Source organism: Tachyglossus aculeatus, chromosome 10, assembly GCF_015852505.1.
Source record: "Tachyglossus aculeatus isolate mTacAcu1 chromosome 10, mTacAcu1.pri, whole genome shotgun sequence".
NCBI classification, from domain to species: domain Eukaryota; kingdom Metazoa; phylum Chordata; class Mammalia; order Monotremata; family Tachyglossidae; genus Tachyglossus; species Tachyglossus aculeatus.
In genome coordinates, this window is record NC_052075.1 from 18,293,147 (window position 1) to 18,320,493 (window position 27,347).

General features: G+C 46.4%; 1 protein-coding gene, 1 pseudogene and 3 gene segments (V, D, J or C); all 5 read left to right on the top strand.

Moving 5' to 3' along the window:
* The first annotated feature begins 2,123 nt into the window (after positions 1–2,123).
* Positions 2,124–2,711, top strand: LOC119932830 (annotated as a pseudogene).
* A 3,649-nt stretch (positions 2,712–6,360) lies between these two features.
* Positions 6,361–6,987, top strand: LOC119932831. The segment is given in 2 exon segments: positions 6,361–6,425; positions 6,623–6,987. Coding segments are annotated over 2 exon segments (414 nt in total).
* Positions 6,988–9,130: 2,143 nt separating this feature from the next.
* LOC119932832 lies at positions 9,131–11,022 on the top strand. The segment is given in 3 exon segments: positions 9,131–9,179; positions 9,374–9,717; positions 11,016–11,022. Coding segments are annotated over 3 exon segments (400 nt in total).
* Positions 11,023–11,731: 709 nt separating this feature from the next.
* Positions 11,732–12,349, top strand: LOC119932833. The segment is given in 2 exon segments: positions 11,732–11,791; positions 12,006–12,349. Coding segments are annotated over 2 exon segments (393 nt in total).
* Positions 12,350–16,073: 3,724 nt separating this feature from the next.
* Positions 16,074–27,347, top strand: part of LOC119933567 (immunoglobulin kappa light chain-like) — a 28,808-nt gene continuing 17,534 nt past the window's right edge. The window contains exons 1-2 of the mRNA XM_038753111.1: positions 16,074–16,124; positions 16,376–16,667. Of these exons, the coding sequence (XP_038609039.1) occupies positions 16,076–16,124; positions 16,376–16,667 (341 nt within the window). The 5' untranslated portion in view covers positions 16,074–16,075. The remainder of the gene's footprint in view (positions 16,125–16,375; positions 16,668–27,347) is intronic.

Sequence of the window (27,347 nt, forward strand, 5' to 3'; positions counted from 1 at the left end):
ATGGATTATTATGTGACTCAGATCAAGGAAGGTAGTCATCGTATGGTTCCTTGAAGCCACTTCTGTTTCCCTCATTCTAGGGAGAATTCTGGGCTGAATAGAACATTATACTGGTCGACAATAAAGCATTTGTTTTTCATACTTATAATTAGGATATTTATTGATGGCTTACTATATGTCAAGTACTGTTCCAAGCACTGGGGTAGACCCATAATAACTGCATTCAACTCAAATTTTAAAATTTGACTTGTGGGGGAGGTTTTGGAGGGGAGGGAAACAATCTTCATAATTACCAGCAGGGAGACACACTCCTAACTGCCACTAATTCAGATTTGTTAAACGTGGGGATCCATTATTTGGAGCTGCCCAGTTCTGAATCAATGGAGACAGGCAAGCCTGGACCCCGGCTTTGAACTTTATCCTGACCATAGCCCTCAGCTGCTTCGCATGCTAAGAGCTGCTTTCCGGGGGAATCTCAGTGCCCTCCATTCAGCTCCACTGCCTTGATCTCTCCTCCAATCTCCTCGGTCCCCACCGTCTCTGCAAAAACACAGCTGCCCAGACACACAGACACATGCAGCAGAGGACCCAGGTCTCTCACTTCAAATATTAAGGACTAGACAGAGATTCAGCATTCAAACAAATTGACTAGTTAGTCGAGGGTCCCCTGAGGTGTAGGACTTTCTGATCATTGGTGCCCACCAGTGAACATGATGCTTTGCTCACAGTAAGTGTTCAATAAATAACAGTGATTGAGGGACAAATCAGTTCTTCAGTTTTAAGCATGGTTCTAACCTCATCCCACACTGACTTTGCATGTCGGACTCCACACCCTGGGAAATGCGCTCAGACCTGCGTTAAACATGCCTTGTCATGGCCTCAAGAAGGGCAGACCATCCGGATGCCCTCTCCAACTCCATTCCTCTGGCTCTTGGTGCTCAGGGTCTGAATTTAGAGAAGATGGAGATTCCAACCTTTCAACCTTGTTTCTTGACACTCTCTAACTGTCTAATTTGAAAATGTTAAACTTTACTCAGCTGTGACAAGCTATTCCTGTCCCACTCTTGGCAGTTCCCTTTTGGGTAATTTATAATCTGGACACTGACAAGATCCATGCTCTCCAGTTCAGATGGCCCCAAGATTGAGGGTGTCAGACTGAAGCTAAACATCGCCCCATTAGGTGGTAATGTTTAAGGGACAATGAATGAATCTATCAAAGACTCCATCAATATTGATCACCTACTGGGTGCAGAGGGTGGAGTACTTAGCACATGGGGCACTACCAAGGGAAGCCCCAGTCCCTGTTCTCAAAGAGCTTGCAATCCAGCAGGGGGGAAATATAGAGTAACTGTTTATCAGGGAGGGGTTTATTGCATTTGTTAAGCACTTGCTATGTGCCAGACACTACTACGCACTGGAGTAGGTACAAGCTAATCAGGTTGGACACGTTCTGTGACCCACATGATGCTCACATTCTTAATGCCTGTTTTACAGATGAGGCAACTGAGGCACAGAGAACTTAAGTGAGTTGTCCAAGGTTACAAGACAGAAAAGTTACAGAACCAGGATTAGAAGCAAGGTCCTGTTGAATCCCAGGCCTGTGTAAAATCCACTAGGCCACCCTACTTCATTCTGGTTTATCAGCTGTCTCACATCCTGGACAGCAACTACACTGAGCAGGGCCTGAAGTTACAAGGTTTTAAAGGTTCTTGGGAATATTCCCCCAGATAGGATAAGCACATGCTGCTCACTGCCCACATCTCTTCCCTCTTTCTTGTTGTTCTGCAGATAAGCTTTCTTCCTATTTCCCCAGGTGCCTCTTAGTCTTCTGTCTTTTTTGTACTTTCATTCTGTTTCATTCACTTGAACCATCACTATCAGAGGATAGTTTGTTGCTGACAGGAGACTCTGTCCTCCCCATCTGGCTGGAGATGGGCTGTTTGAGGCTGCCCATGATCTGAACCGATGGAGCCTGACAAACCAGTTCTGCAATCTTAAGCTCCAGCCAAATCCTCTCCCTAGGCTGCTTTGCATGTTGGCCCCCGGTTTAAACATCCTGCTGCCCAGACTTGCTATAAATGTATCCTGTTACTGGAGCTGAACAGCCTCAGGCAGGACAGACCATGGACATGGCATCTCCAGCTCAACTCTTCTGGCTTAGGCTGCTCTGGATCTCAGGTGAGAAATTAAAGAATATGGACCTAACGTGTTAAGGTTCAAACATTCAGCCCTGATTTTATATCATTCTTACTGGTTTGATTTGAAAAAAATTGAATTTTCTGAAGTGTAAGATATCAATGACCCACTCACGATGGTTCTATATTATTTACATTGCTGGCCAATAGTGTTTGGTGTAATTACTATTCATGATCTTTTTTTTGTTTCTAAACTCAGACTGCAGTGGGGACATTGTGATGACCCAGACTCCAGCCTCCCTGACTGCATCCCCAAGAGGGAGAGTCACCATCCAGTGCAAAGCCAGTTAGAGTGTTAGCACCAGCAGGTTACACTGGTACCAACAGAAGCCAGGACAGGCTCCTAAACTCCTGATCTATGAAACTTCCAAACTGGCCTCTGGGATCCCAGCCCGGTTCAGCGGCAGTTGGTCCGGGACTGAGTACACTTTTACCATCAGTGGGGTGGAAGATGATGTTGCTGACTTCTGCTGTCAACATACTACCAGCTGGCCTTCCACAGTGCTCCAGCCCTGAATAAAAACCTCCCCGGGCTGTTCAGTCATTTCATCTCAGAATGAGCAACTGCCTCCTGCAGTTTCTCCTGATAGGACCTCAGATCACATGCTGGGTCCTCTCAGCTCCATCTCTTTGAGCCTCCTGTTCCACACACCCACTATGTTTCCCTGTGTTGTGCTGTCCAGATATATAAAGATGGAATTTTCTCTCTCTCTCTCTTTCACACACACACACACACACACACACACACACACACACACACACACACACACACATGCACCCCCCTGACGAGCTGGCCCCCAAATATCCTGTCTGCCCCGTGCAGGTGTGCAGGCCTTAAGTCTGAACTCTCCCAGTCCCCAGCCTGGTTGAGGATTTCACCTGGCAGGAGATTTGTCCTTTCTTCTCCATGGGTCAGATATGCAGCCCTGGAGCTGTTTCTGGTTCAGGAAGAGAAAGACTGGACACCTTCACCATTTTCACTGCTTCCATCTAGACACTGCCCCTTGACCCTCCCCTATGACAGTGCGCCCTGAGGTGGCCGCCCACAGGCTTCCCCCTGGAGTCTGCCCGGCTGACCTCATCTCCCTCCACTCCCTCTCCCATGGGATCTCATTTTGCAGACAGGGTTGGTCTGAGACATTTTCCAGCCCTCAGCTAAAGGGAGGGATGTGGAAGTAGCAGAACCCTTAGGCAATAAGCAGAAAGAGAAAAGAGGCACCTGATGCGAGATGTGCCAGGAGAAGGGTACTCTCTCCTTATGGGTGGTGTGAGGGTGAACTTTGGGATGGGGAAGAGCAGATGAGGCTCTAGGTATTGAGGCAACCACCACAGAAGAGGTATGATTTGTAAGGGCAAGACATTGTGAATGTGGGACTTTGTGAACAGGGCATTGAGGAGATGGAGCCTCAGGGAAAAGGCATTGAGGACATATTATATGGGAAGTTAGAGATTGGGGGGCAGAGGGAATGAGTAGAGAAGGAGGGAGTGGGGAGAAAGGGAATGGTGGAGGAGGGAACAGGGAGAGGTGGAGGAGGAAAAAATTAATTAGGAAAAGGTACTAATAAGAGTTTCTCTGTTATTCATTTATTCCGTCTTTTATTGAGCACTTAATGTCTGTTTATTGTATTGCAGTTTCCCAAACGTTTAGTACAGTGCTCTGCACACAGTAAGCACTCAATAAATACGATTGAATGAATGAACAGACACACTCATTGCCCAGAAAAGGCTTACAGTCTAGATGGAGGGAGGACAGACATTAATATAAATAAATACATAGCAGATATGTACATAAGTGCTATGGGAAGAACAAGGGGAGCAATTCAGGGCAATGCAGAAGGGAGTGGGAGAAGAGGAAAGAGGGGCTTAGTCAGGGAAGGCCTCTTGGAATTGTGCTTTCAGTGAAGATTTAAAAAGGGGGGAAAACATCAGTCAGATTGGAGGAGGGCATGGTGTTCCAGGCCAGATGCAGGATGGGGGCAAGGGCTTGGCGGCAAGATAAACAAGATTGAGGGACTGTGAGAAAGTTAGCATTAGAAGAGCAAAGTGTTTGGACTGGGTTGTAGCAGAAGAGTAGTGAGGTGAGGTAGGAGGGGACAAGGTGATTGGGTGCATTGAAGCCAATGGTGAGGAGGTTTTCTTTGATGCAGAGGTAGATGGGCAACCACTGGAGGTTTTTTTGAGGAGTGGAGAAACATGTCCTGAACATTTTTGTAGAAAAATGATCTGGGCAGCAGAGTGAAGTAAGTACTAGAGTGGGGAGAGACAGGAGGCTGGGAGGTCAACAAGGAGATTGATGCAGTAATCCAGGCAGGATAGGATAAGTGATTGTATTAACATGGTAGCAGTTTGGATGGAGAGGAAAGGGAAGATTTTAGCTATGCTGTGAGGGTGGGACTGACAGGATATAGTGAAGGATTAAATATGTGGGCTAAATGAGAGAGAGGAGTCAAGGATAATGCCAAGGTTAGGGGCTTTTGAGACAGTAAAGATAATGGTGCCGCCTATAGTGATGGGAAAGTCAGGTCAATGACAGAGAATGTTGTGTCAGCATACTCTTCAGTCACCAAAAAGCTCTCTGGAGAGACCAATTAGTGTCCCATCTGCCTCTAGGGAGTTGGAAGGAAATTCCACATTGAAGGCAGGGACTAAAATGATGAGGAGTGGGCAGGTTATCCAATCTTCTCCTCCTCTTCTGCTTCTTTCTCATCACCTAGCCTCTCCTCCTCTGTCATAATCAGAAATTGGCATTACACTTAAACACTTATAAAGTTCCAAGCACTGTTCTAAGCAGAGGAGTAAATACAAAATAATTAGGTGAAAGAGTACTCATCTCAGGAATTTAAGCCCCATTTTAAATGAAGAAACTGAGGTCCAGAAGTTAAATTCTCAAGAAAAGTTAAGAAGAAACCAAGAAGCAGCATGGATTAGTGGGTATAGTATCGGCCTAAGGGTAATAAGGACCTGGGTTCTAACCCCAGTCCTCCACATTCATTCATTCAATTGTATTTATTGAGCACTTACTGTGTGCAGAGCACTATACTAAGCACTTGGAAAGTACAATTTGGCAATAGACAGAGACAATCTCTACCCAACAACAGGCTCACAGTCTAGAAGGGGACAGACATTCAACAAAACAAGTAGACGGGCAGACACTTGACTACTGTGTTGGCATAAGCAAGTCACTTAACTTCTCTGTGCCTCAGTTACCTCATCTGTAAAAAATGGGGATAAAAATGTGAGCCCCATGTGGAATAGGGACTGTGTCCAACATGATTAACTTGTATCTACCCCAGTGTTTAGAAAAGTGTTTGCCATATAGTAAGTGCTAAACAAGTACCATAAAAAAATGGGATTAGAACCCAGATCAATCAACCAATGTTATTTATTGAGTATTGTTGGTGTGCAAGTGACCAGTTGTAGGATTCTCATCTGCCACCCAGAAACTACTGGAAGGAGCCATTAGGGCCCAAACTCCACTATGGGGTGGGAGCAAACTCAAAAGTGAAGGTAGGAGTGGGGAGGCACATACTATCCTACAAGAACAAGAACAACTCCTCCTCCTCCATCTTAGTGGGATGAACTTATTGAGCTGGCCCTTTCCTGCCATTCCTTGGAGTGTCTGGATTATTAGAGGGTGAGTTACACATCTAGAAGGACTCAGATCAAGGAAGGCAGCCATCTCCCATTTCATCTAAGCATCTTCTGTTTCCTCCACTCTAGGAAGAATACTGGGCTGAACAGAGCATTATACTGATTGACAATAAAGCATTTGTTTCTATACTTATAATTACTATATTTATCAGCACTTACTATATGTCAGGTACTGTTCTAAGCACTAGGGTAGGTGCATAAAACTGCATTCAACTCCAATTTTAAAATCTGAACAAGGTGGGAAAAAAATCTACTAGTTTTCATAATTACCGCAAGATGGAAGTACACTCCTAACTGACCCTAATTCAGACATGCTCTGGGTGGAGACCGGCAGTTTGGAGCTGCCCCAGTTCTGAATCAGTGGAGACAGGCAAACCAGGCTCCCAGCTTTGAGCTTTACCCTGACCAAAGCCCTCAGCTACTTTGCATGCCGGTTCCTGTAGCAGAACCCTGCCGCTCAGAGCTGCTATAAATGTGTCCTGTCACAGAGGACTAGAACTGAGCTGTCTCTGATAACACAAGCCATCGAGATGGCATCTCCAGCTCAACTCCTCTGGCTCGTGATGCTTTGGATCTCGGGTGAGAGATTAGAGAATATAAACATAGCATGTGATGGTTAAAATCCTTTCAACCCTAATTGTTTGTCATTCTATATTGCTTTTGTTTGAAAGCAATTACCGCATATTTCTGATCCATTGGTGAAAGCTCTATCATTTTGAAGGCTAATATTTGATGTAATTTATGTTTTTGACCATTTTTATTTTTTCTAAATTCAGACTCCAGTGGAGACATCGTGTTGACCCAGACTCCAGACTCCCTGACTGTGTCCCCAGGAGAGAAAGTCACAATCCAGTGCAGAGTCAGTCAGAGTGTTACCACTGAAAGATTACACTGGTACCAACAGAAACCAGGACAGGGTCCTAAACTCCTGATCTACGGCACATCCAAACTCGTCTCGGGTGTCCCGGCGAGATTCAGCGGCAGCGGGTCTGGGACTGATTATACTCTGACCATTAGTGGTGTGGAACCCGCTGATATTGCTGACTATTACTGTCAGCAGTATTATAGCCTCCCTTCCACACAGTGCTGCAGCTCTGTACAAAAACCTCTCTTGGCTATTCAGTCATTTCAGCTCAAATGAGCAGCTGCTTCTGATAGAGTCTCAATCCCTTCTCACCACCCCTGGGCTCTATTTAGCTCCATCTTCCTGATCTAACTCTAATCTCCAGAGTCCCATTGTCTCTGCAAAAACACAGCTGCCCAGACACATGGACACCTGTAGCAGAGGATCCTGGTAACCCTAAGCATCCGAACAGAAAGGTGCCAGGAGAAGTATGCTCTCTCCTAATTCCTGATGTAGGGATGTACTTGGGGGAGGGATAGAGAATAGATGAGGCTTTAAGGTGTGTAGGCAGGACCATGGAGGAGGTGGGGTTTGTAGAACAAAACTTTGTGAATGTGGGACTGTGGAAGTAGGATACTGAAGAGGTATCAGAGCCTTAGGGGAGAGAAGGAGGGAATGGGGAGGAGGGGGTGGGGAGAGGAGGAGGAAGAAAAATAATTAAGAAAGTTTACTAATTATAGGTTCTCTTCTGTGACTATCCTTATTGGGTCCTAGCCAGATTCAGGGCTGGGTGCAGGTGGTTGGGAGAGGAGGGGTAGAGAACAGTGCCCTGGGGTAACTCATCATGGGTGCCCTCAGAGATGCATGGGTACCCCCACCTGAGGAGCAGCTATCTTCTCTCATGGACGTTGTCAATTCTCATGGGACTGGTTAATCACTGGGTTTCCTTGAGACTCTCTCCCCAGTGGCAGCAGGCATGCTGCTCAGCTCTGCCTCTAAGGAGCTTGTGTCTGTTGTGAAGGCAGCCACTCCTTATCCAGTATCCATTGCCAACTATGACTCTAATGTCAAGGTGGGTCCAGGGGAATGGGGGGACCCTTACCCATGACAACCCACTCTCTCTACAGTACAGGCTAATGGAGCCAGATGACCTCAGTTGGGCGGGACAGCCAGTAAAATTTGTATTCTCTCAAGTCACTAGAAAGGACTCTGGAGAGACCAATTAGTGCCCCAAATGCCACTAGAGAGTTATCTGGATATTCCACAATGAAGGCAGAAACTGAGAGGAGAAAGAGCGGGTAGTTATCCAACCTTCTCCAACACTTCCTCATCACCTAACCTCTCTTTCTCCACCATCCTCTATGATCGGACATTGCAGCAGAACTGAACCATGCTGGACCACTGCTTGGAGTTTCTGGGTTATTACATGGGAAGCAACAAATTGAACAACAGTAATAGTAAGCACCTTATAATCTCTTAAAAAGTAAGATTATTAATTAAGGATTATCATTGTTTTCATATTTGTTAAGCATTACAAAGTGCCAAGCAGCATAGTAAGCAGTGGGGTAAATATAAGATAATCAGGTGGAACAGTCCCTGTCCCAGGAATTTAAGCCTCATTTTAAATATGAAGAATCTGAGGTCCAGAAAAGTTAAGTGACTTTTCCAGGATCACCCATCGGATGGAAGGAAACCTTGGGGCTTGTGATTCAGATCAAGGAATGCAGCCATCTCCCAGTTCCTCTAAGCGTCTTCAGTTTATCTATTTATTTTACTTGTACATATCTATTCTATTTATTTTATTTTGTTAGTATGTTCGGTTTTGTTCTCTGTCTCCCCCTTTTAGACTGTGAGCCCACTGTTGGGTAGGGACTGTCTCTATATGTTGCCAACTTGTACTTCCCACGCGCTTAGTACAGTGCTCTGCACACAGTAAGAGCTCAATAAATACGATTGATTGATTGATTCAGTTTCCCCCATTCTATGGAGAATACTGAGCCAGACACACCATTACAATGATTGACAATACAGCATTTGTTTCTTATAATTATTACATTTATTAAGTGCTTACTACGTGTCAAGTACTGTTCTAAGTGCTGCAGTAGATACATGATCACTGCATTCAACTCAAATTATAAAATTGAACAAGGGGAAAAACAAAAACTATTTTCATAATTACCAGAGGAATACTCAGTCCTAAACGCCCCTAATTCAGACAAGTTAAGGGTGCAGATTGGGCTGTTTGGAGCTGCCCAAGTTCTGAATCAATGGAGAAAGGCAAACCAGGGCCCCAAATTTGAGTTCCATTCTAACCAAGCCCTCAGCTGCTTTGCATGTTTGTTCCCAGCCCCAGGACCCTGCTGCTCAGAATGGCTATAAATGTGCTCTGGCACTGAGGGAGATTAGAACCAAACTGTCTCCATCAACACAGTGCACCAAGATGCCATTTCCAGCTCAACTCCTCTGGCTCATTCTGCTCTGGATCCCGGGTAAGAAATTAGAGAATATGGACATGGCACGTGATGATCACAATTCCTCAAAACTTAATCATGTTTCATTCTATATTGGTTTGATTTGAAAGCCAATAAATTATCCAATATATCTCTGACCCAATCTAGAAAGCTCTATCTTATTAAGGGTTAACATTTAATGTAATATTTTTGACTTTATTTTTTCTTAACAGATTCCAGTGGTGATATTGTGATGACCCAGACTCCAGCCCCCCTAACCGCGTCCCCAGGAGAGAGTCACCATCCAGTGCAAAGCCAGTCAGAGTGTTAACACAAGCTACTTACACTGGTACCAACAGAAGCGAGGACAGACTCCTAAGCTCCTGATCTACAGCACATCCAGACTGGCCTCTGGGGTCCCAACCTGGTTCAGCGACAGTGGCTCTGGAACTGACTACACTCTTACTATCAGCAGTTTGGAAGCCAAAAATGTTGCTGACTTTTACTGTCAACAGTGGAGTAGCAACCCTCCCACACAATGCTACAGCCTCATACAAAAACCTCTCCCGGCCCTTAAGTCTAGACTGTGAGTCCACTGTTGGGTAGGGACTGTCTCTATATGTTGCCAGCTTGTACTTCCCAAGCGCTTAGTACAGTGCTCTGCACACAATAAGTGCTCAATAAATACGATTGATTGATTAAGTCACTTAAGCTCAGATGAGCAGCTTCTTTCTGTAGAGGCTCACTGCCTTCTCGCCATCCCTGGGGTCCATTCAGCTCCACCCCGTTGTGCCCTCTTCTAAATCTCCTCAATCCCCACCATCTCTGCAAAAACACTGCTGCATAGTCACAGAGACAGCTGCAGCAGGAGGTCCCCATTACTTACTGTTGACATTAATTACTGAACTGATCTTCTGCAATCAGACAGTTGATAAGTCAGCTGAATATGCAGTGGGGTGCAGGCTTTTCTGGCCAGAGGTGTGAAGGGACCCCCTAGGAGTGCCCTCCAGGAGGACTTATCTGAATCTCAGGTCAACTAGTGGAAGTCCAGCTGATCTTTGCCCACATTGGACCAAAGGGATCCCTGCCAAGGCCACTCCCTGGCTGCCATTGGACATGGATGGACACACACACACACACACACACACACACACACACACACACACACACACTCTCTCTCACCCCATGAGAAACCATCAGAGCAACGTGGCCTAGTGGATGGAGTATAGGCCTGAGAGTCAGGATGACCTGGGTTCTAATCCCAGCTCTGTTGAGTCACCTCGGGCAAATCACTTAACTTGTCTTTCTAACTAAAAATTGACAGAAACAGCATGGCATAGTGGATAGAGCCTGGGACCGGGAGTCAGAAGATCATGGGTTCTAGTCCCGGCTCTGCCGCTTGTCTCTTGCATGACCTTGAGCAAGTCTCTTCACTTCTCTGGGCCTCAGTTACCTCATCTGTAAAACAGGGATTGAGATGGTGAACCCCACAGGGGACAGGGACTGTGTCCAACCCAATTTGCTTGAAACCACTGCAGCGTTTAGTAAAGTGCCTGGTACATAAGAGCTAAAACCATTATTATTATTATAGTCTTTGCCTTAGTCCCCTCTTCTATAAAATGGGTATTTGGACTGAGTCCTATGTGCCCCAAGTGGGACAACCTGATCACCTTGTAGCCCACCCAGCGCTTAGAACAGTGCTTTGCACATAGAAAGCGCTTAAGAAATACTACCATTATTATTATTTCCCCAGTTCTGCATCCTATGCACCTAGGTCCTTACCTCCTTCACATTCACCCATTCCCTCCCACTTATGTATCCTTATACTCTTTTGCTTTTTCTACTTGTAATTTTTTTAAATGCTTCCTCCAATAGATTGTAATGTCCTTGTCTACCTAATGTAGTCACCAAGTGTTTAGTGCTTATTGTATGCATAGCTCTCAGTGAAAACCATTAATCAGTTGACTGACAAAGACAGGGAGAGTGGATTGAGTACCCACTCGATTTGGTGACATGAAAGTGTTGATGTGGCTGTAGTGATTAATAATGAAGGCCTCATGGAAGAATTAGAATTTCCAAAAGGCTTTGAAAATAGGGAGAACAGTGGTCTCCTGGAGGTGAAGTGGGAGAGAGTTTACCTAGGTCCGATCTGATTAGTGGGGAAATCTGCCTCGAGTGCTGGCTATGCCTAATTTGGATCTGATTGGAGGCCATATCTTCCTGAGGCCCACTCACCCAATCCCCTCTGAGCAGGTGTCACTGGACTTTGTTTCCACAGTTGACTGATTGATTTGACATGAAGCCAACTGAATTAAAGTATTCCAATGATGAGTCTCAGGCTTCTAAATCATGGCCACAAGAGGGTAAAATGATCTCAATATGAACAGGTGAAACTAACCAGGCTTCAGAGAGCAGCACTGAGGCAAGAATTCACTTATGAAGAAAGACTTCCCTGTGGTTTCAAATTTAGGCACAGTGTTCTCTCTAACAGATTTGCATGTTGATTCCCCCAGGGACCTATCTCTGCTGCCCATAGCTGTTATAAATGGGGCTGTTGCCGGGGACAGGACCCGTCAGCTTCAGTCAGGTCAGACAGATCAAGATGGTGTCCCCGGCCCAGCTCCTCGGGCTCCTGCTGCTCTGGATCCCAGGTGAGCAAACATATGGCAGGCAGGGACTAAGTCTGGAATTACTCAGGGGTTCTGGGGTCTATCTGGAAGGGGGCAAGATTTTGGGTTTGTGGGAAATGCACAATTATAGCCATGATCCTCCTCATCGCTCATCAGGGGCCATGATGCTTTGATTGGTTTAGTGTCATCTCTGTAAAGGGGTTAATGGATATTTGTTTTTCACGTGTGATTCCAGACTCCACTGGGCAGATTGCCGTCACTCAGACTCCAGACTCCCAGTCGGTGACTCCAGGAGAGACGGTCACCATCAAGTGCAAGACCAGTCAAAGCGTTAGCAGCTCCATGCACTGGTACCAGCAGAAACCTGGACAAGCCCCTAAGCTGCTCATTAAGTATGCCACCACCTTGATGCCCGGGGTCCCGGCCCGGTTCAGTGGCAGCGGGTCTGGGACAGATTTCACTTTCACCATCAGGAGTGTGGAGGCTGATGATGCTGCAGACTATTACTGTCAACAAAGTAGTAGTGGGTCTCACAATGCTCCAGCACTGTTCAAAAACCTCTCCCCTCTGGCTGATTAGTGACAGTTTACCCAGCTGCTCCCCCTCCCCCTGCACCTGTTCCCCGGGGCAACTCATCTTTTAGTTTGACCAAGAGAAGAGGCTTGGATTGTTCCCATCCTTTCCTCCCCTCTCCCAGTCCCTCCCACCAAGGTTTGGTGGACCAAAACACATTTGTCTGTTATGGGACCATGTCACAGTATACAGTTTTCATTTCTAGTTTCAGGGTTGACTTTCTGAGTCTCCCTGGCAGAAGGGCCAGGGGAAATGAGAGGCTTAGCCCCACTGGAGCCCGGGGAAATGTGCACACCAACACGCTAACAAAAGTCCATAGAAGGAGACCTGCATTCAAATGAGCTCTCACACACACAGTACAGTAGCATAGAAGCCTATGCCTGGAAGTCAGAGGACCTGTGTTCTAATTCTGGCTCTGCCAAATGCTTGTTGTATGAGGCCAGAAATCTGCTGGACACCATGATCCCTCCAAGCCTGTTTCCACACATGAATTCCCTCGATCAATAATTGTAGCCATTGTCTTTCACTCCGAGTGCTATGGTAAGCACTTGTGAGATACAATAGAGTTATCTGACACGAACCCTGTCCATAAGAGCTCCATAAACGAAGGGACACAGAAATGAAGAAGGGACATAGAACTGAGCTTTGAGGGACACTGAGAGAAAGGGGCAGAGAAAAAGCTGGTGAAAGACACTGAGGAGCAGCCAGAAAGGCAGAAGGAGAATCAGGAGTGAAATGTGTAAGAAAAATGTTTCAGTGAAGATGTTTGGACATGATAGGAAAGAAATTGGAGTCCTGTGAGAAGGAATGGAAAACTACTGGCGGATTTTGAAGAGTGGGGAAAAGTGGGAAAAATTTTATTTTAGAAAAATTACGCAGGCAGCCTACTGAAGTATGGACTGTTATCTTGTATCTACCCCAGCACTTGCCTTCATCATCATCATTATTATTACAGTGCTTGGCACACAAATGTTTAAAAATATTATTATTATTATAGGCTGTAGACAGAGAGGAGGCTGATGCACTTGTCAAATCAACATATGGCAAGTGTCAGAACCAACATAATAGCAAATTGGTTAGAGAGGAAGAGGTGGATCCTGGAATTGTGAAGAAAGAACTGCCAGGATTGGGTGTCTGAGTACGGGGATGGGAGGAGAGAGGGGAAGCAAGGAGATATGGGGAGGATGGTGGGTTGTCCACAGTGAGGAGAAAGTCAGGAGAGAAGAGGATTTGAGGGAAGATGAGGAGTTCAGTTTTGAATATATTAAGAATTTGAGCTGTCAGTGGGACAGCCAAGGAGAGCTATTCTGGAGTTCGTAGGAGAAGCAACATTGCAGAGGAGAAAGATCAGGGCTAGTGAAGTATATTTCAAAGTCACCCACATAGAGGTGATAATTGAAGCTGTGAGAACAGATGATCCCGCCTTCCTCCCTTCCACTTTCATAGGATAAAATGTAGAATGAGAGTAAAATGGGACCCAGAACTGACTGCTGAGAACACCCAAAGTCAGGGAGTCGGTGGTGGAGGAATAATCTGTGAAAGAGACTGAGAGGATAAGATGGAGTGGAAGGAGGAGAATCAGAAGAGGATTCCATCAGAGAAACTGAGAAAAGATAGTGTTTCCAAAAGAAGAGGCTGTTTCATACTGTCAAAGGCAGAGAAAACATTAACAGGGTGTTGTGGTTTGCAAATTTACAACTCCATTGATAATGAATGGCTTCTGGGCAGCTTTTATTGTTCAAATTCCTCCAATTAAAAATATTGCTTTAAGATCCATCTCTCCTACCTTCTGCCTGGGGAGACCATTCAGAGGAGGATCTGATTGGTGGGCAAACCTGCCTGTAGAGTAGTAGTAATAATAATAATAATAGTACTTATTAAGCACTTATTATGTGTCAAACACCTCCAGTGCTAGGTTAGAGTCAAGTTAATCAGGTCAGACACAGTCCGTGTCCCACATAGGGCTCACCACACTCTTAATCCCCATTTTACAGATGAGGTATCCAGGCCCAGAGAAGTTAAGTGATTTGCCCAAGGTCACACAGCAGACAGGTCAGATCTGATTAGTGGGAAAATCTACCTCGAGTGCTGGCCATACTTAATTTGAATCTGATTTGAGGCTGTATCTTACCATTGAGGCCCATTCACCCAATCCCCTCTGAGCATTGGAGGTGGTTGGATGGGGGCACTTCTAATGGACCCCTATCAGCTTCTGGCAGCTCCTTCTCCCAGGTCTACTCTCACAAAGTGTCCCCCACAAAATGCCAGCCAAGCTCCCTCCCATAAAGATCAGGCAGAACCTTATTCCCAGGCTGCCCTCTATCATACTGAGCACCAAGTGTATCCCACTTCCCTCAGCAGAGAGCACTCAGTTTACCAGGTCTCAACTACCTTTCCAAAAAAAATTCCCAAAGCAAAAACTCAGGGAAACGGAATATCAGAACTTGTGAGGGGAGACAAGCCGTCTAGATGTGATTACTGGAGTTTGGGCAGAGGTGCAGGTTTCTGGTAGAGGAGAAGAGTCAGTTTTGAGAGAGGCTACTGGGAGCATGGAGGGGGAGAAAGGCATTTCTCTCTCCTTCCAAGTCTTCCAGATTTTCATACCTTTATAGAAGTGGATAAGAATAAAGTTCACCATAAACTACAAATAAATTGGAGGGAAAGCAGAAAATATTCTCCAGCCATGATCCAAGGACTGGAGATGTTTTTTAGGCAAGCACCACCAGGAAGGTGAGCTTGAGATGAGTTGCATTCTCTCAGAACTAAAATTTCCATCTCCAGAAAAAATAGGGGTAAATGCATGGTCTCTGGGAGGCAAGGGGCCGCTGGGCCTTGTTTCCACAGATAGTGCCCAAAGCATACAATTGACTGGTTTGACAGAAAATCAGATAGTTTCAAGCATTCATTCAATCGTATTTATTGAGCACTTACTGTGTGCAGAGTATTGTACTAAGAGCTTGGGAAGTACAAGTTAGCATCATATAATAGAGACGGTCCCTACCCAACAAAGGGCTCACAATCTAGAAGGGGGAGACAGACAACAAGTAGACAAGTGTTAAAACCATCAGAATAGAATTATAGCTATATATGCATCATTAAAATGAATATAATATGTACAAGTAAAATAAAGTAATAAATATGTACAGATATATACCAGTGCTGTGAGGAGGGGATGGGGGTAAGGCAGAGGGAGGGAGAGGAAGCAGAGAGGGGAAAAAGGGGGCTCAGCCTGGGAAGGCCTCCTAGAGGAGGTGAACTCTCAGTAGGGCTTTGAAGGGAGGAAGAGAGCTAGTTTGGTGGATATGTGGAGTCAGGGCATTCCAGGAAAGGGGAAGGAAGTGGGCTAGGGGTCGATGGTGGGACAGGGGAGAATGAGGCACAGTGAGGAGGTTAGTGGCAGAGGAGTGGAGGGTGTGGGCTGGGCTGGAGAAGTAGAGAAGGGATTCTAGTGGTGAGTCTCTCAGATTTCTAAACCATGGCCACAAGAAGGTGATGTGGTCCCAATGCAAGTAGGTGGGACCAACTTCAGACCTCAGAGAGCAGCACTGTGACAAGAATAAACTGCTATGAAGAAAGACCGTTCTGTGGTTTCAAATTTAGGTACAGTGTTCTCCCCAACAGATTTGCATATTGATTCCCCCAGGGACCTAACTCTGCTCTCCAAAGCTGTTATAAATGTGGCTGTCGCTGGGGATGGGACCCGTCAATCTCGGGCAAGTCAGATCAAACGAGATGGTGTCTCTGGCCCAGCTCCTCGGGCTCCTGCTGCTGTGGATCCCAGGTGAGAGAACATATATGACAAGAGCTGTGAGGGAATATGACTTCAGGGACTAAGTCTGAACTTGCTCAGGGACCATGGGGGCTATCTGGAAAGGGGTTGGATTTTGGGTTCATGGGAAATACACAAAATCGCCACAGGGAACACAGCTATGATTTTCCTCATCTCTCAGCAAGGGCAATGATGTTTAGATTGGTTTAGTGCCATCTCTGTAAAGGGGTTAATGGATATTTGTTTTTCACATGTGATTCCAGACTCCACTGGGCAGATTGCCATCACTCAGACTCCAGACTCCCAGTTGGTGACTCCAGGAGAGACTGTCACGATCAAGTGCAAGACCAGTCAGAGTGTTAGCAGCTCCATGCACTGGTACCAGCAGAAACCTGGACAAGCCCCTATGCTGCTCATTAAGTATGCCACCACTTTGATGCCCGGGGTCCCAGCCCGGTTCAGTGGCAGCGGGTCTGGGACAGATTTCACTTTCACCATCAGAGCTGCGGAAGCTGACGATGCTGCAGACTATTACTGTCAACAAGGCAGTAGTTGGTCTCACAATGCTCTAGCACCACACAAAAACCTCGCTCAGCTGGCTGATCGGTGACTCAGCTTACCCAGCTGCTCTCCCTCCCCCTGTGCCTGGAACAACTCATCTTTTGGTTTAACCAAGAGAGGTCCTCATCCTCTCCTCCCCTTTTCCAGTCCCTACCACTGAGGTTTAGTGGACCAGGTAGATTTGTCTGGGATGGGACAGTGGCACTTGGATAAGTGAATACAGTTTTCATTTCTAGTTTGGGGATGGACTGAGACAGAAGAGTTCCACAAGGGTAAAGAAGGGACATAGAACTGACCTTGAGACACTCACAATTTGGGAGAAAGGGACAGAGGATCAGGAAGCAGCAACCACAAAGGCAGAAGGAGAATCGGGAGAGAAATGTCATAAAAAGCATGGTTAGGTTGTGTTTCCTAGAGAAAGGAGCAGTCTACAGTGTCTAAGGCTGCTGAGAGGTTGAGGAGGAGAAGACAGAGTAGAGGAGGCTGGGTCTTCCTGGCAGGAGGGACAAGGGAATGGAGAACCTTAGTCCCACCCAAGGCCAGGGAAATGTACTCAAAAACCACAAGGGTCCCTACAGGTGGGCCTCCGCTGAAACAAGCAAACACACATCCTCACACAAGAAACTCAGAGGAGTGGTGTAGAAACAGCATGGTAATGGAAAGAGCCCAGTCCTGGCAATCAGAGGACATGGAATCTAATCCTGGCTCTACCAATTGCTGTTGCCTGAACCTGTGAAACTCACCCTTTCCGAGCCTCGGTTCTCCTGTTTTCCCTTCTATTTAGATTATGAGCGCTACGTGAAACAGGGACTGGGCAGAATCTAATTCAATTGTATCTATCCCAGCACTTTAAACAGTGTTTGACACATACTAATGCGTAATGAATATCATAAAAAAGGAGTCATTAGGTAGTAGGCAGTCCCTCCCCTAGTGAAGGGGGACTGGGAGGGGAGGCTGGTGGAAACCATTCCCCATGAGGCAGGGACAGCTATGGTCCACACTGTCAGTTCCTGACTAACCGTGGGTTCAAGCGGGATTCAGAATCCCTGTTCTGGGCTCAATGCAAACAGGTGGGAACAGGCACATCCACAATCCCTGCTCCTGGCTCATGTGAGGCTGGTGGGGCCAGATGGGTCTGCTGAGGCTGAGAACCACAGAGCTAGGATCACTGTCTTGGCTCCCGCCTCCAGCCAGATGACATCATCCTGGATGGTTCTGGGAGAGCAGCCCATGGACCCATGGGGCTTCGTGCCAAAGGCATAATCTTGTGGGGGTGATGGCTGACCCCCATATTTGGCCTCAGGAGTGCAAAACTGGTGGAGGAGAACATGCAAGAAGCACTGTAGGTGTCTCAAGGTTGGTGGGTGGTCTCCCTTCAGGCCTGGAAAAAGGGATCCATATCTAATGGAGGTCCCGAGGAGTGGGATCAGGGTGTGGGGGAGAACAGGGAACTAGTGAAAGAGTATGGCAAAGAGAAAGGAAAGTTCCCTTACTGGATAACAGCTGATAGACTGAGATATTTCTCAGGTAGCCAGTTTATCCCTCTGACATGAGACACGCTAGTGTCCTGTCCTCTCACATGTCAAAAATATATATACACCTGGCTCCTCTATTACAGAGGTGTGTACTCCACATTAGGAGTTGTCACACTCTAGTACTCCCGTGTCCAACCCCATACACACGAGCATACATATAACCCCTTTCAATCTTGCATTATGCCATATCCAGTGTTGAAGCCAAACTGCAGAGTCAAAAAGACGTACACGGCCGTCCAGGGGTTTGTCAGATTATCTGCTGGACCAGTGAACAGAAATAGTATGCCAAGAGCAACATCCATTATCTCCGTGCTGATGTTAGGATACTGCTGGTGTTCTGCTTTTAATCCCTCCCAATCTTCCCTGTTGCCCCCATCACCCTCCACTTGTTGGCTGTCCTGAGTTCAGGAATCTGCCAGACACCAAGGCTCCTCCTTCCAGCCTGTGTTCCCACACTTAGATTCCCTCAATAATGTGATAATTATTATTTTCATTGCAGTGCACTGTGGTAAGCACTTGGGAGATTACAATGGAACTATTTGACATGATCCCTGCCCTCAAGCATTTTACAATCTAGTAGGGAGTCAGACACTAAAATAGATTAAAAATAAGAGGAAACAATAGGGTATATAAATGTGTACAGAAGTACAAGGAGAATAGAAAGGCTGAGGGGATTCAGCGGTGCTGAAGTGGCAATTGGGAGGGTATAAAGGAGGGAGATGGGAAATGAATCATGGAAGACCTCTTGGAGGAGATGTGATTTCAGAATCGTCTTGAAGAGTGGAGGAAGTGTGTTGATGTGGAAAAGTGCATCTCCCGGATATGAAAGGGGATGATTTCTTGGCAGAAAAAGCATAAGTAACAGGTTAATAGTAAGAGAGATGAGAACTAAGTACAGTATATAGTTTACCTAGAGGGGAGTGAAGCGGGCAAGTTTGAATTATGTTTGATTCGAGAGGATAAGAACTGGGTTAAATAGCAGGTTGAGTGCTTAGAAGCCACTGGTCACAAATTTCTGCTTGACAGGGAGAAGGACCATGGGAGGTTTTGATCCAGGCAGTTGTGTGAAGTATGGATGTGAGAGAGGAGATACTGGAGACCTGGGAAGAGGCCGATGCGGCAGTTCAGGCAGGATATGCCAAAAGCCAGTACCAACACAGTGGCAATTTGGAGAGAGGGAAATGAGTGGATTGGGATGGTGTTGTGAAGGAGAACTGATCGTATTTTGCGTCAAACTGAGACAGAAGAGTTCCACAAGGGTAAAGAAGGGACATAGAACTGAGCCTTGAGAGACAATCACAGTTTGGGAGAAAGGGACAGAGGATCAAGAAGCAGCAGCCACAAAGGCAGAAGGAGAATCAAGAGAGAAATGTGTCATAAAAAGCATGGTTTGGTTGTGTTTCCTAGAGAAAGGGGCAGTCTACAGTGCCTAAGGCTGCTGAGAGGTTGAGGAAGAGAAGACAGAGTAGAGCCCACTAGATTTGGAAAGAAGGAAATCTCTGGTCACCTTGGAGAAAACTTTCAATTGAGTGGAGGCCACAGAAGCCAGATTTAAGAGGCCCAATGAAAGGAACTGGTGGTGAGGAAGTGGAGACAGTGGGCGTAAGTAACTCATTAGAAAACCTTTGACAGGAAGAGCTGGATGGTACAATAAAATGGAGTGAGAGGTTTTCTCCTTTGAGGAAAGAGTGTCACTTTGAAGGAGCCTGATTGTCCCATTGGCTGGCACACAATTTGACAGCTAACTCAGTGTCCTGACTCCTTTGGTGCTATTGTCATTAATGCTCATAGTGTTATGTTATTATTGTTACATCATTTCCTCTGAGCCTTCCAAGGCCATAGTAGAAATTCATGATGCCCGAGTTTCAAGTTTCAGGACATTTGTTCTGGTTAGGGACTCACCCCCTTCCTTAAAGGCTCAGGGAATTTGGGCAGTTGTTAGGCTTCACTCCAGAATCAGAAGATACACACTGGAGGGCAACTAGTTTCCCTCCCATTGGCACCTCTAAACCACATACCAAGAAAAAAATAGTCTTTCATTTTAGGGGGCCTCCTGAAAGAGTATACACAGCAGGATCCCTGTGAACCAACAACTCAGATTCTGTTTTAGGGCCTGTCCAGGGTGGGATTGGGCAGCCTACGAGAAGGAGGGTGTGTATGTTTTTGTGTGTATACATTCATAGTCAACAGTTTCTGGCCCTACCCTCTTTCCCAGCTGGCAGCCTGTACCTCTCCCACATGAACAGAGCCACAGGCATTAACAAAATATTTTAGAGCACTACAGAGAAAGGTAGCTATTCACATGTACAATGACAATCTTGAGTTATAGCCAAGGCTTCCACTTCTGTTTAGCTGGCACACATCAGACACCTTTAGAGCCAAATTGAAACAAAGGGCACAGTAGGCTAGCTCACAATCCCATAAATCAGGCTTAACAGAACAGACACTCACCACGGACAGGTAGGCAGAGCTCACAGACAACTCCACTGCTTCTTCACAGTCACTGTGGAAGTTCTGGCTCACCTAAGCAGCTCTGCTGAGAGTGAAAGAGTCTAGAGGAAAAAGAAGCAACTTAAAATTAGGCAACCTCTCCAAGCCAGCACTAATACTCCCCCCTCCACTGGAGAAAATGGTCAGATTGGCAGCTATGATCACCAATCACTTCCAGCCCCCAAGTCTCCAATCGACATGATGGCTGGGGACTGGAAATGATTACCAGCTGAGAAAGGGTCTAGAGGAAAAAGAAGCAACTTAAAATTAGGCACCTCTCCAAGCCAGCATTAATACCCCCCACTCCACTGGAGAAAATGGTCAGATTGGCAGCTATGATCACCAGTCACCAAGCACATCCAGCCACCAAGTCTCCAATCAACATGATGGTTGGGGACTGGAAATGATTCCCAGCTGAGGATGGGCATTACTAACTCAGTTGAAGGGCAATAGCTGCAGGAAGGATCCTGGGTCTTGGAGGAAGAAAAGGGAAAGATGCAAACAGATACTGCAAACATTTCTATTTTTACTTTACCCACACTCTTTGTGGAATCACCATGCCTGGTACACAGGAGACATAATCTTTGCAGCATGTTTCATACTGGAAAAGTGTAGGGTATAGTCCCAAGGCTTCTACAGTTGTTGTAGACCTTATAAAATACATTTCAGGGCACTAGGCCTGGACTCTCAAAGTTGCTTAAAAATAAAATTGGCCCAAAATAGAGACTGTTTCCTGCCATCATGGGTGGTTATGGTAGAGCTGAGGATGTGCTATAATAATTGTGACAGCCAAGCACTCTACTAAGCACTGAGGTAGGTATGAAATCATCAGGTCCCACATGGAGCTCAGATTCTAAGTAGCAGGGAAGAGAAGTATCAGGTGTTGCTAACAGCCAATCAATGGTATTTATTGAGCACTTAACTGTGTGCAGAACACTGTTCTAAGTGCTTGGGAGAGTACAATATAACAGAGTTGATAGACACGTTCCCTCCCCAAGATGAGCGTACAGTATTGAGGGGACAACCACAAAAACAGCATACAACAAAAATAACACAACAGTGGACAGTCTACCTGTATGCACAGTGTGATCTGGTATGTCAGCGTGGCTTGGCGGAAAGAGCACGGGCTTTGGAGTCAGAGGTCGTGGGTTCAAATGCCACTTGTCAGATGTGTGACTTTGGGCAAGTCACTTAACTTCTCTGTGCCTCAGTTACGTCATCTGTAAAATGTGGATGAAGACTGTGAGCCCCCCATTGGACAACCTGATCACCTTGTAACCTCCCCAGCACTTAGAACACTGCTTTGCACATAGTAAGTGCTTAATAAATGCCATTATTATTATTATTATGTCAGGTCCTGCATAGCTTTTTCAGTGACATTCCCAACCTGTAAGTCAATTTCACCAGTGGTGACATATTCTTTACCTATATAGGACATAACCCAAAAGCATGGATATCCACAATTCATGTCTTTGTGGCTGCATACCATCACAAGAATATAAAAAATATTATTATTAGATTGAACTAGTAGGTCTATATCTATCTAGGGAAGAAGGGAATACTTGGGAGGGCCGGTAGAATCCCTGCCAGTCAGTAAATTGTAAGCTCGTTGTGGGCAGGGAATGTGTCCGTTTATTGTTATATTGTACTCTCCCAAGTGCTTAATACAGTTCTCTGCACCCAGGAAGTGCTCAATAAATATAGCTGAATATGATTGACTATCAGTTCCTGGAATTACTGAGCAGCCACTGTGGGTGAAGCAGGGACTAGCCCTGGGAGTTACCAAGAATCTGGAAGAAACCTTCAGCCACCCCCTTTTCTCTTGGTCCCAGTAACCCCTTCATCTAAACAAGCCAAAGGCTCTGAGCAGCCCCACAGCTGCAGGGCGTGGGGGAGCAGCTGGGGCAGCCGACCATCACCGATCAGCCAGTCGGGAGAGGTTTTTGTATGGGGCTGGATCACTGTGGGAGAGTAGCTATAACCCTGCTGGCAGTAATAGTCTGCAATATCATTCGCTTCCACACTTCTGATGGTGAGAGTGAAATCTGTCCCAGACCCACTGCCGCTGAACCGGGCCGGGACTCCAGGCATCAGGGTTGAGGCATACTTAATGATCAGCTTAGGGGCTTCTCCAGACTTCTGTTGGTACCAGTGTAAGTAGCTACTACCAGAACTGGTAACAGATGAACTGGTTTTGCAGTTGATGGTGACCGTCTCTCCTGGAGACACATATCGGGAGTCTGGAGTCTGAGTGACCGTAATCTGCCCAGTGGAGTCTGAAATCACATATGAAAGAAAATTATCCATGTAAGACAGTGAACATGCAGAGATGGGGCTAAGCTAAACTCAACAGCATTATCTCCAGGGCCAAAGGCAATCCCAACCACAGTCCCTGGGTTCCTGAATGATTCCAGACTCAAGCCCCAGAGGCATGTTCCCTTGCTGCTTTTTCCCCACTGTTCTCTTACCTGAGACCCACAGCAGCAGGAGCCCAAGGAGTTGGGCCAGGAACACCATCTCGATCCTTCTGACCTGTCTGAAGCTGACCGGTCCCGTCCCCAGCCACCTTCACATTTATAGAAGCTCTGGGTGGCAGGGTTGTGTCCCTGGAGGATAAATATGCAAATCCTAAGGTATGGTAAGGTTTTTTAATCCCTCTATGGACAGTGAGCTCCTCGTGGGCAGAGAACACATCTACCAACTCTGTTGTATCATACTGTCCCAAACCCTTAGTACAGTGCTTTGCAAACAGTAAGCACTCAATAAATATGATTGATTGATTGACTGATCAGAAATAACATATCTAGCTTGCAATGATCTGTCCCAGTAATACTCATGACTAAGTGGTCACATTGCCCTCTGGTGGCTTTGAATAATAATAATAATAATAATAATAATAATAATAATGATAATAATAATAATAATAATAATAAAATTGTTAAGGGCCATACAGTGTCAGACACTGTACTAAGCGGCAGGATGGATCCAAGCAAATCAAGGTTGGACACAGTCCTTATCCCATGTGGGCCTCACAGCTTCAATCCCCATTTTACAGGTGAGAAAAGCAAGGCACAGAGAAGTGACTTGCCTGAGGTCTCATGGCAGACAACTGGAAGAGACTGGCTTAGAACCCAGGTCCTTCTGACTCTCAGGCCTGTGCTCTATCCACTAGGCCATGCTGCTTCTCACAGTGGTTTAACCCAATATGGCTTCAGACACTCCCGGTCCCTTGGTGGACTTCAGGGGCCACCCCTGGGTCCCCACAGCTTGGTGCCGGGCCTCCTCCCTTTCACGGTTGGTCCATCCATGGCAACACACAAAGAAATAACAATAATAATAATAATGGCATTTATTAAGCACTTACAATGTGCAAAGCACTGTTCTAAGCGCTGTGGAGGTTACAAGGTGATCAGGTTGTCCCACGGGGGGCTCACAGTCTTAACCTCCATTTTACAGATAACTGAGGCACAGAGAAGTTAAGTGACTCGTCCAAAATCACACAGCTGACAAGTGGCGGAGGTGGGATTTGAACCCATGACCCCTGACTCCAAAACCCGTGCTCCTTTCCACTGAGCCACATTACTTATTTCTCCCCAGATTTCCAGTGCCCTGGAGGATCCAAAGACAGTGGGGAGAGTCTAGGGGGAGAGGAGACAGACCAACAATATCACAACTTTGTGTCAAGAACACTGGAAATGCCATTTCAGGGTCAGGTCAACGTGAGCTCCCCTGGGAAGGAAGAGAGACAGAGGGGAGATCAGCATGGCCTCGTGGATACAGCACGGGCCTGGGAGTGAGAAGGACCTGAGTTCTGCTGTGTGACCTTGGGCAACTTACTTCACTTCTCTGTGCCTCAGTTATCTCATCTATAAAATGGAGATTTAGACTGTGAACCCCATGTGGGACTTGGACTGTGCCCAGCCCTGTATCTATCCCAGTGCTTAGTACAGTGTCTGACACATAGTAAGCGCTTAATAACATGAAAAGGGACTTTCCTACAGTGCATGGGAGAGCTGGCAGAGTCTCTGCCAATCAGTGAGCAGCAATATATCAGTCCCCTGTGTTGTGGAGCAGCCACTGTGGAACTAACGGGTCCTGGGGGTTACCAAGTATTAGAGGAATAGTGTGGCCTAGTGAAAAGAGCATTGGCCTGAGAGTCAGAGGCCCTGGGTTCTAATCCCAGCTCTTCCCCTTGTCTGCTGTGAGACTTTGGACAGGTCACTAGGTTTTTCTGTGCCTCAGTTACCTCATTTGTAAAATGGGGATTAAGTTCATAAACTCTGTGTGAGACAGTGACTTTATCCAACTCAATTATCCTGTATCTGCCCCGGCACTATGTGCCTGGCAATTAATCAGCATTTAACAAATACTGTAAAAATAACTGGGAGCCACCCTCACCCTCTCTTTCCCTTGGACCCGGAAACCCCTTCATTAAACAAGCCAAAGGAATATGGGGTCTGAGGAGCCCCACAGCAGCTGCAGGGGGAGGGAGAGCAGCTGGGACAGCCAAGCATCGCTGATCTGTCATGGGGGGGAGGTTTTGGTACGGGGCCGGAGCACTGTGGAAGCGGGTAACTATAAGTTTGCCGACAGTAATAGTCTGCAGCATCATCAGCTTCTACACCCCTGATGGTTAGTGTGAAATCAGTCCCAGACCCGCTGCCGCTGAACCGGGCTGGGACCCCGGAGGCGAGGGTGGAGGCTTTGTAGATGAGTATTTTAGGAGATTGTCCAGGCTTCTGCTGGTACCAGCTTAAGTAACTGCCAGCAGAATTGGTAACAGTAGAACTGGTTTTGCAGTTGATGGTGACCATCTCTCCTGGAGACACTGATCGGGAGTCCGGAGTCTGAGTGACCGTAATCTGCCCACTGGAGTCTGAAATCACATGTGAAAGAAAAATCTCCATGTAAGACAGTGAACGCACAGAGATGGGGCTAAACTAAATTCAAAAGCATTATTCTCGGGGGTCACCGGTAATCCCAACCACATACGTCCCCTACAGTTTCCCTCTGACCCCTCCAGTCCCAGGGCCCCTGAGTGATTCCAGATTCAAGGCACGTTCCCTTGCTCCTGTTGCCCAGTCTTCTCTCACCTGAGACCCAGAGCAGCAGGAGCCCGAAGAGCTGGGCCGGGGACACCATCTCGATCCTTCTGACCTGTCTGAAGCTGATCGGTCCCATCCCCAGCTACCGTCACATTTATAGAAGCTCTGGGTGACAGAGTTGCATCCCTAGAGGATAAATATGCAAATCCTTAAGGGTTAGGGTTTTTTAACCCCCCTATAGACTGTGAACTCCTAATGGGCAGAGAACACGTCTACCATCTCTGTTGTATTATACTCTCCCAGATGCTTAGTACACTGCTCTGCACACAGTTCCTCAAAAACACGACTGACTGATTGATTAGAAACAATGTATCTAGCTTGCAATGGCCTGTCCCAAAAATATTCATGCCTAGGTGATCACAGCGCAATGGGTGGCCATGAATAATGGTAATAATGCTAGTGGTATTTGCTAAGGGCTTACTAAATTCCAGGCACTGTACTAAGCCCTGGGGTGGATAAAAGCAGATGAGGTTGGGCACAGTGCCTATCCTATGTGCGGCTCACAGTCTATCCCTGTTTTACAGGTAAGGTAACTGAGGCCCAGAGAAGTGAAACGATTTGCCCAAAGTCATACAGCAGGCAAGTAGTGGAGGTGGGATTAGAACTCATGGCCTTCTGACCCCCAGGCCTGTGTTCTATCCATTACATCTTGCAGCTTCTCATGTCTGGGGGCTCATTCAGTGAAAAGGATAGTAATAATAATAATTATAACTGTGGTATTTGTTAAGTGCTTACTATGTGCCAGGCATTGGAGTGAATACAAACTTTTCAGGTTGGACACAGTCCTGGTCCTACATAATAATAATAAGAAGAATTATGGTATTTGTTAAGTCTTTACTATGTGCCAAGCACTGTTCTAAGCACTGGGGGAGATACAAGGTCATCAGATTGTCCCACATGGGGCTCACAGCCTTCATCCCCATTTTACAGATGAGGTAACTGAGGCCCAGAGAAGTTAAGTGACTTGCCCAAGGTCACGCAGCAGACAAATAGCAGAGCTGGGATTAGAATCCAAGGCCTTCTTACTCCCAGGCCCGTGCCCTATCCACTAGGCCACACCGATTATTGATGTGGTGTATGTTGAGTGCTTACAGTGTGCAATGCACTGTGTTAAGTGCTTGGGACAGTACAGTGCAAAAAAACCAGTGGAGACATCCCCTGCAAGGAAGGAGTTTACAAACTATAGATTTTGATTCCCTGGTAACCAGAGCTTTGTCAGAGCCAAATAACTCAATGTCTTGTCTCTACAGACATGAAAAGGCAGACCTGGTGCACTGCATCAAGACCAGAATTTAAATCCAGAATGTTTCTTTGACCTGTTCCCATTCCTGGTCACTTGCCCAGTCACAGTACAGCCACAAACCGCACAAAGTGCTGAGAAAATTCCCCTCAATCATTCTTGCTGTAAAATCCAGTCAGAGCCCCAGCCCAACACTCAGTATGACCAGCCGAAGCTGCAGGAAATTTGGGGAAATCTTAACCACCAGCTCACATCAGGGAGAAAGGAAATGAAATGACCATCACTTTTTTTGAAAACTGGGACT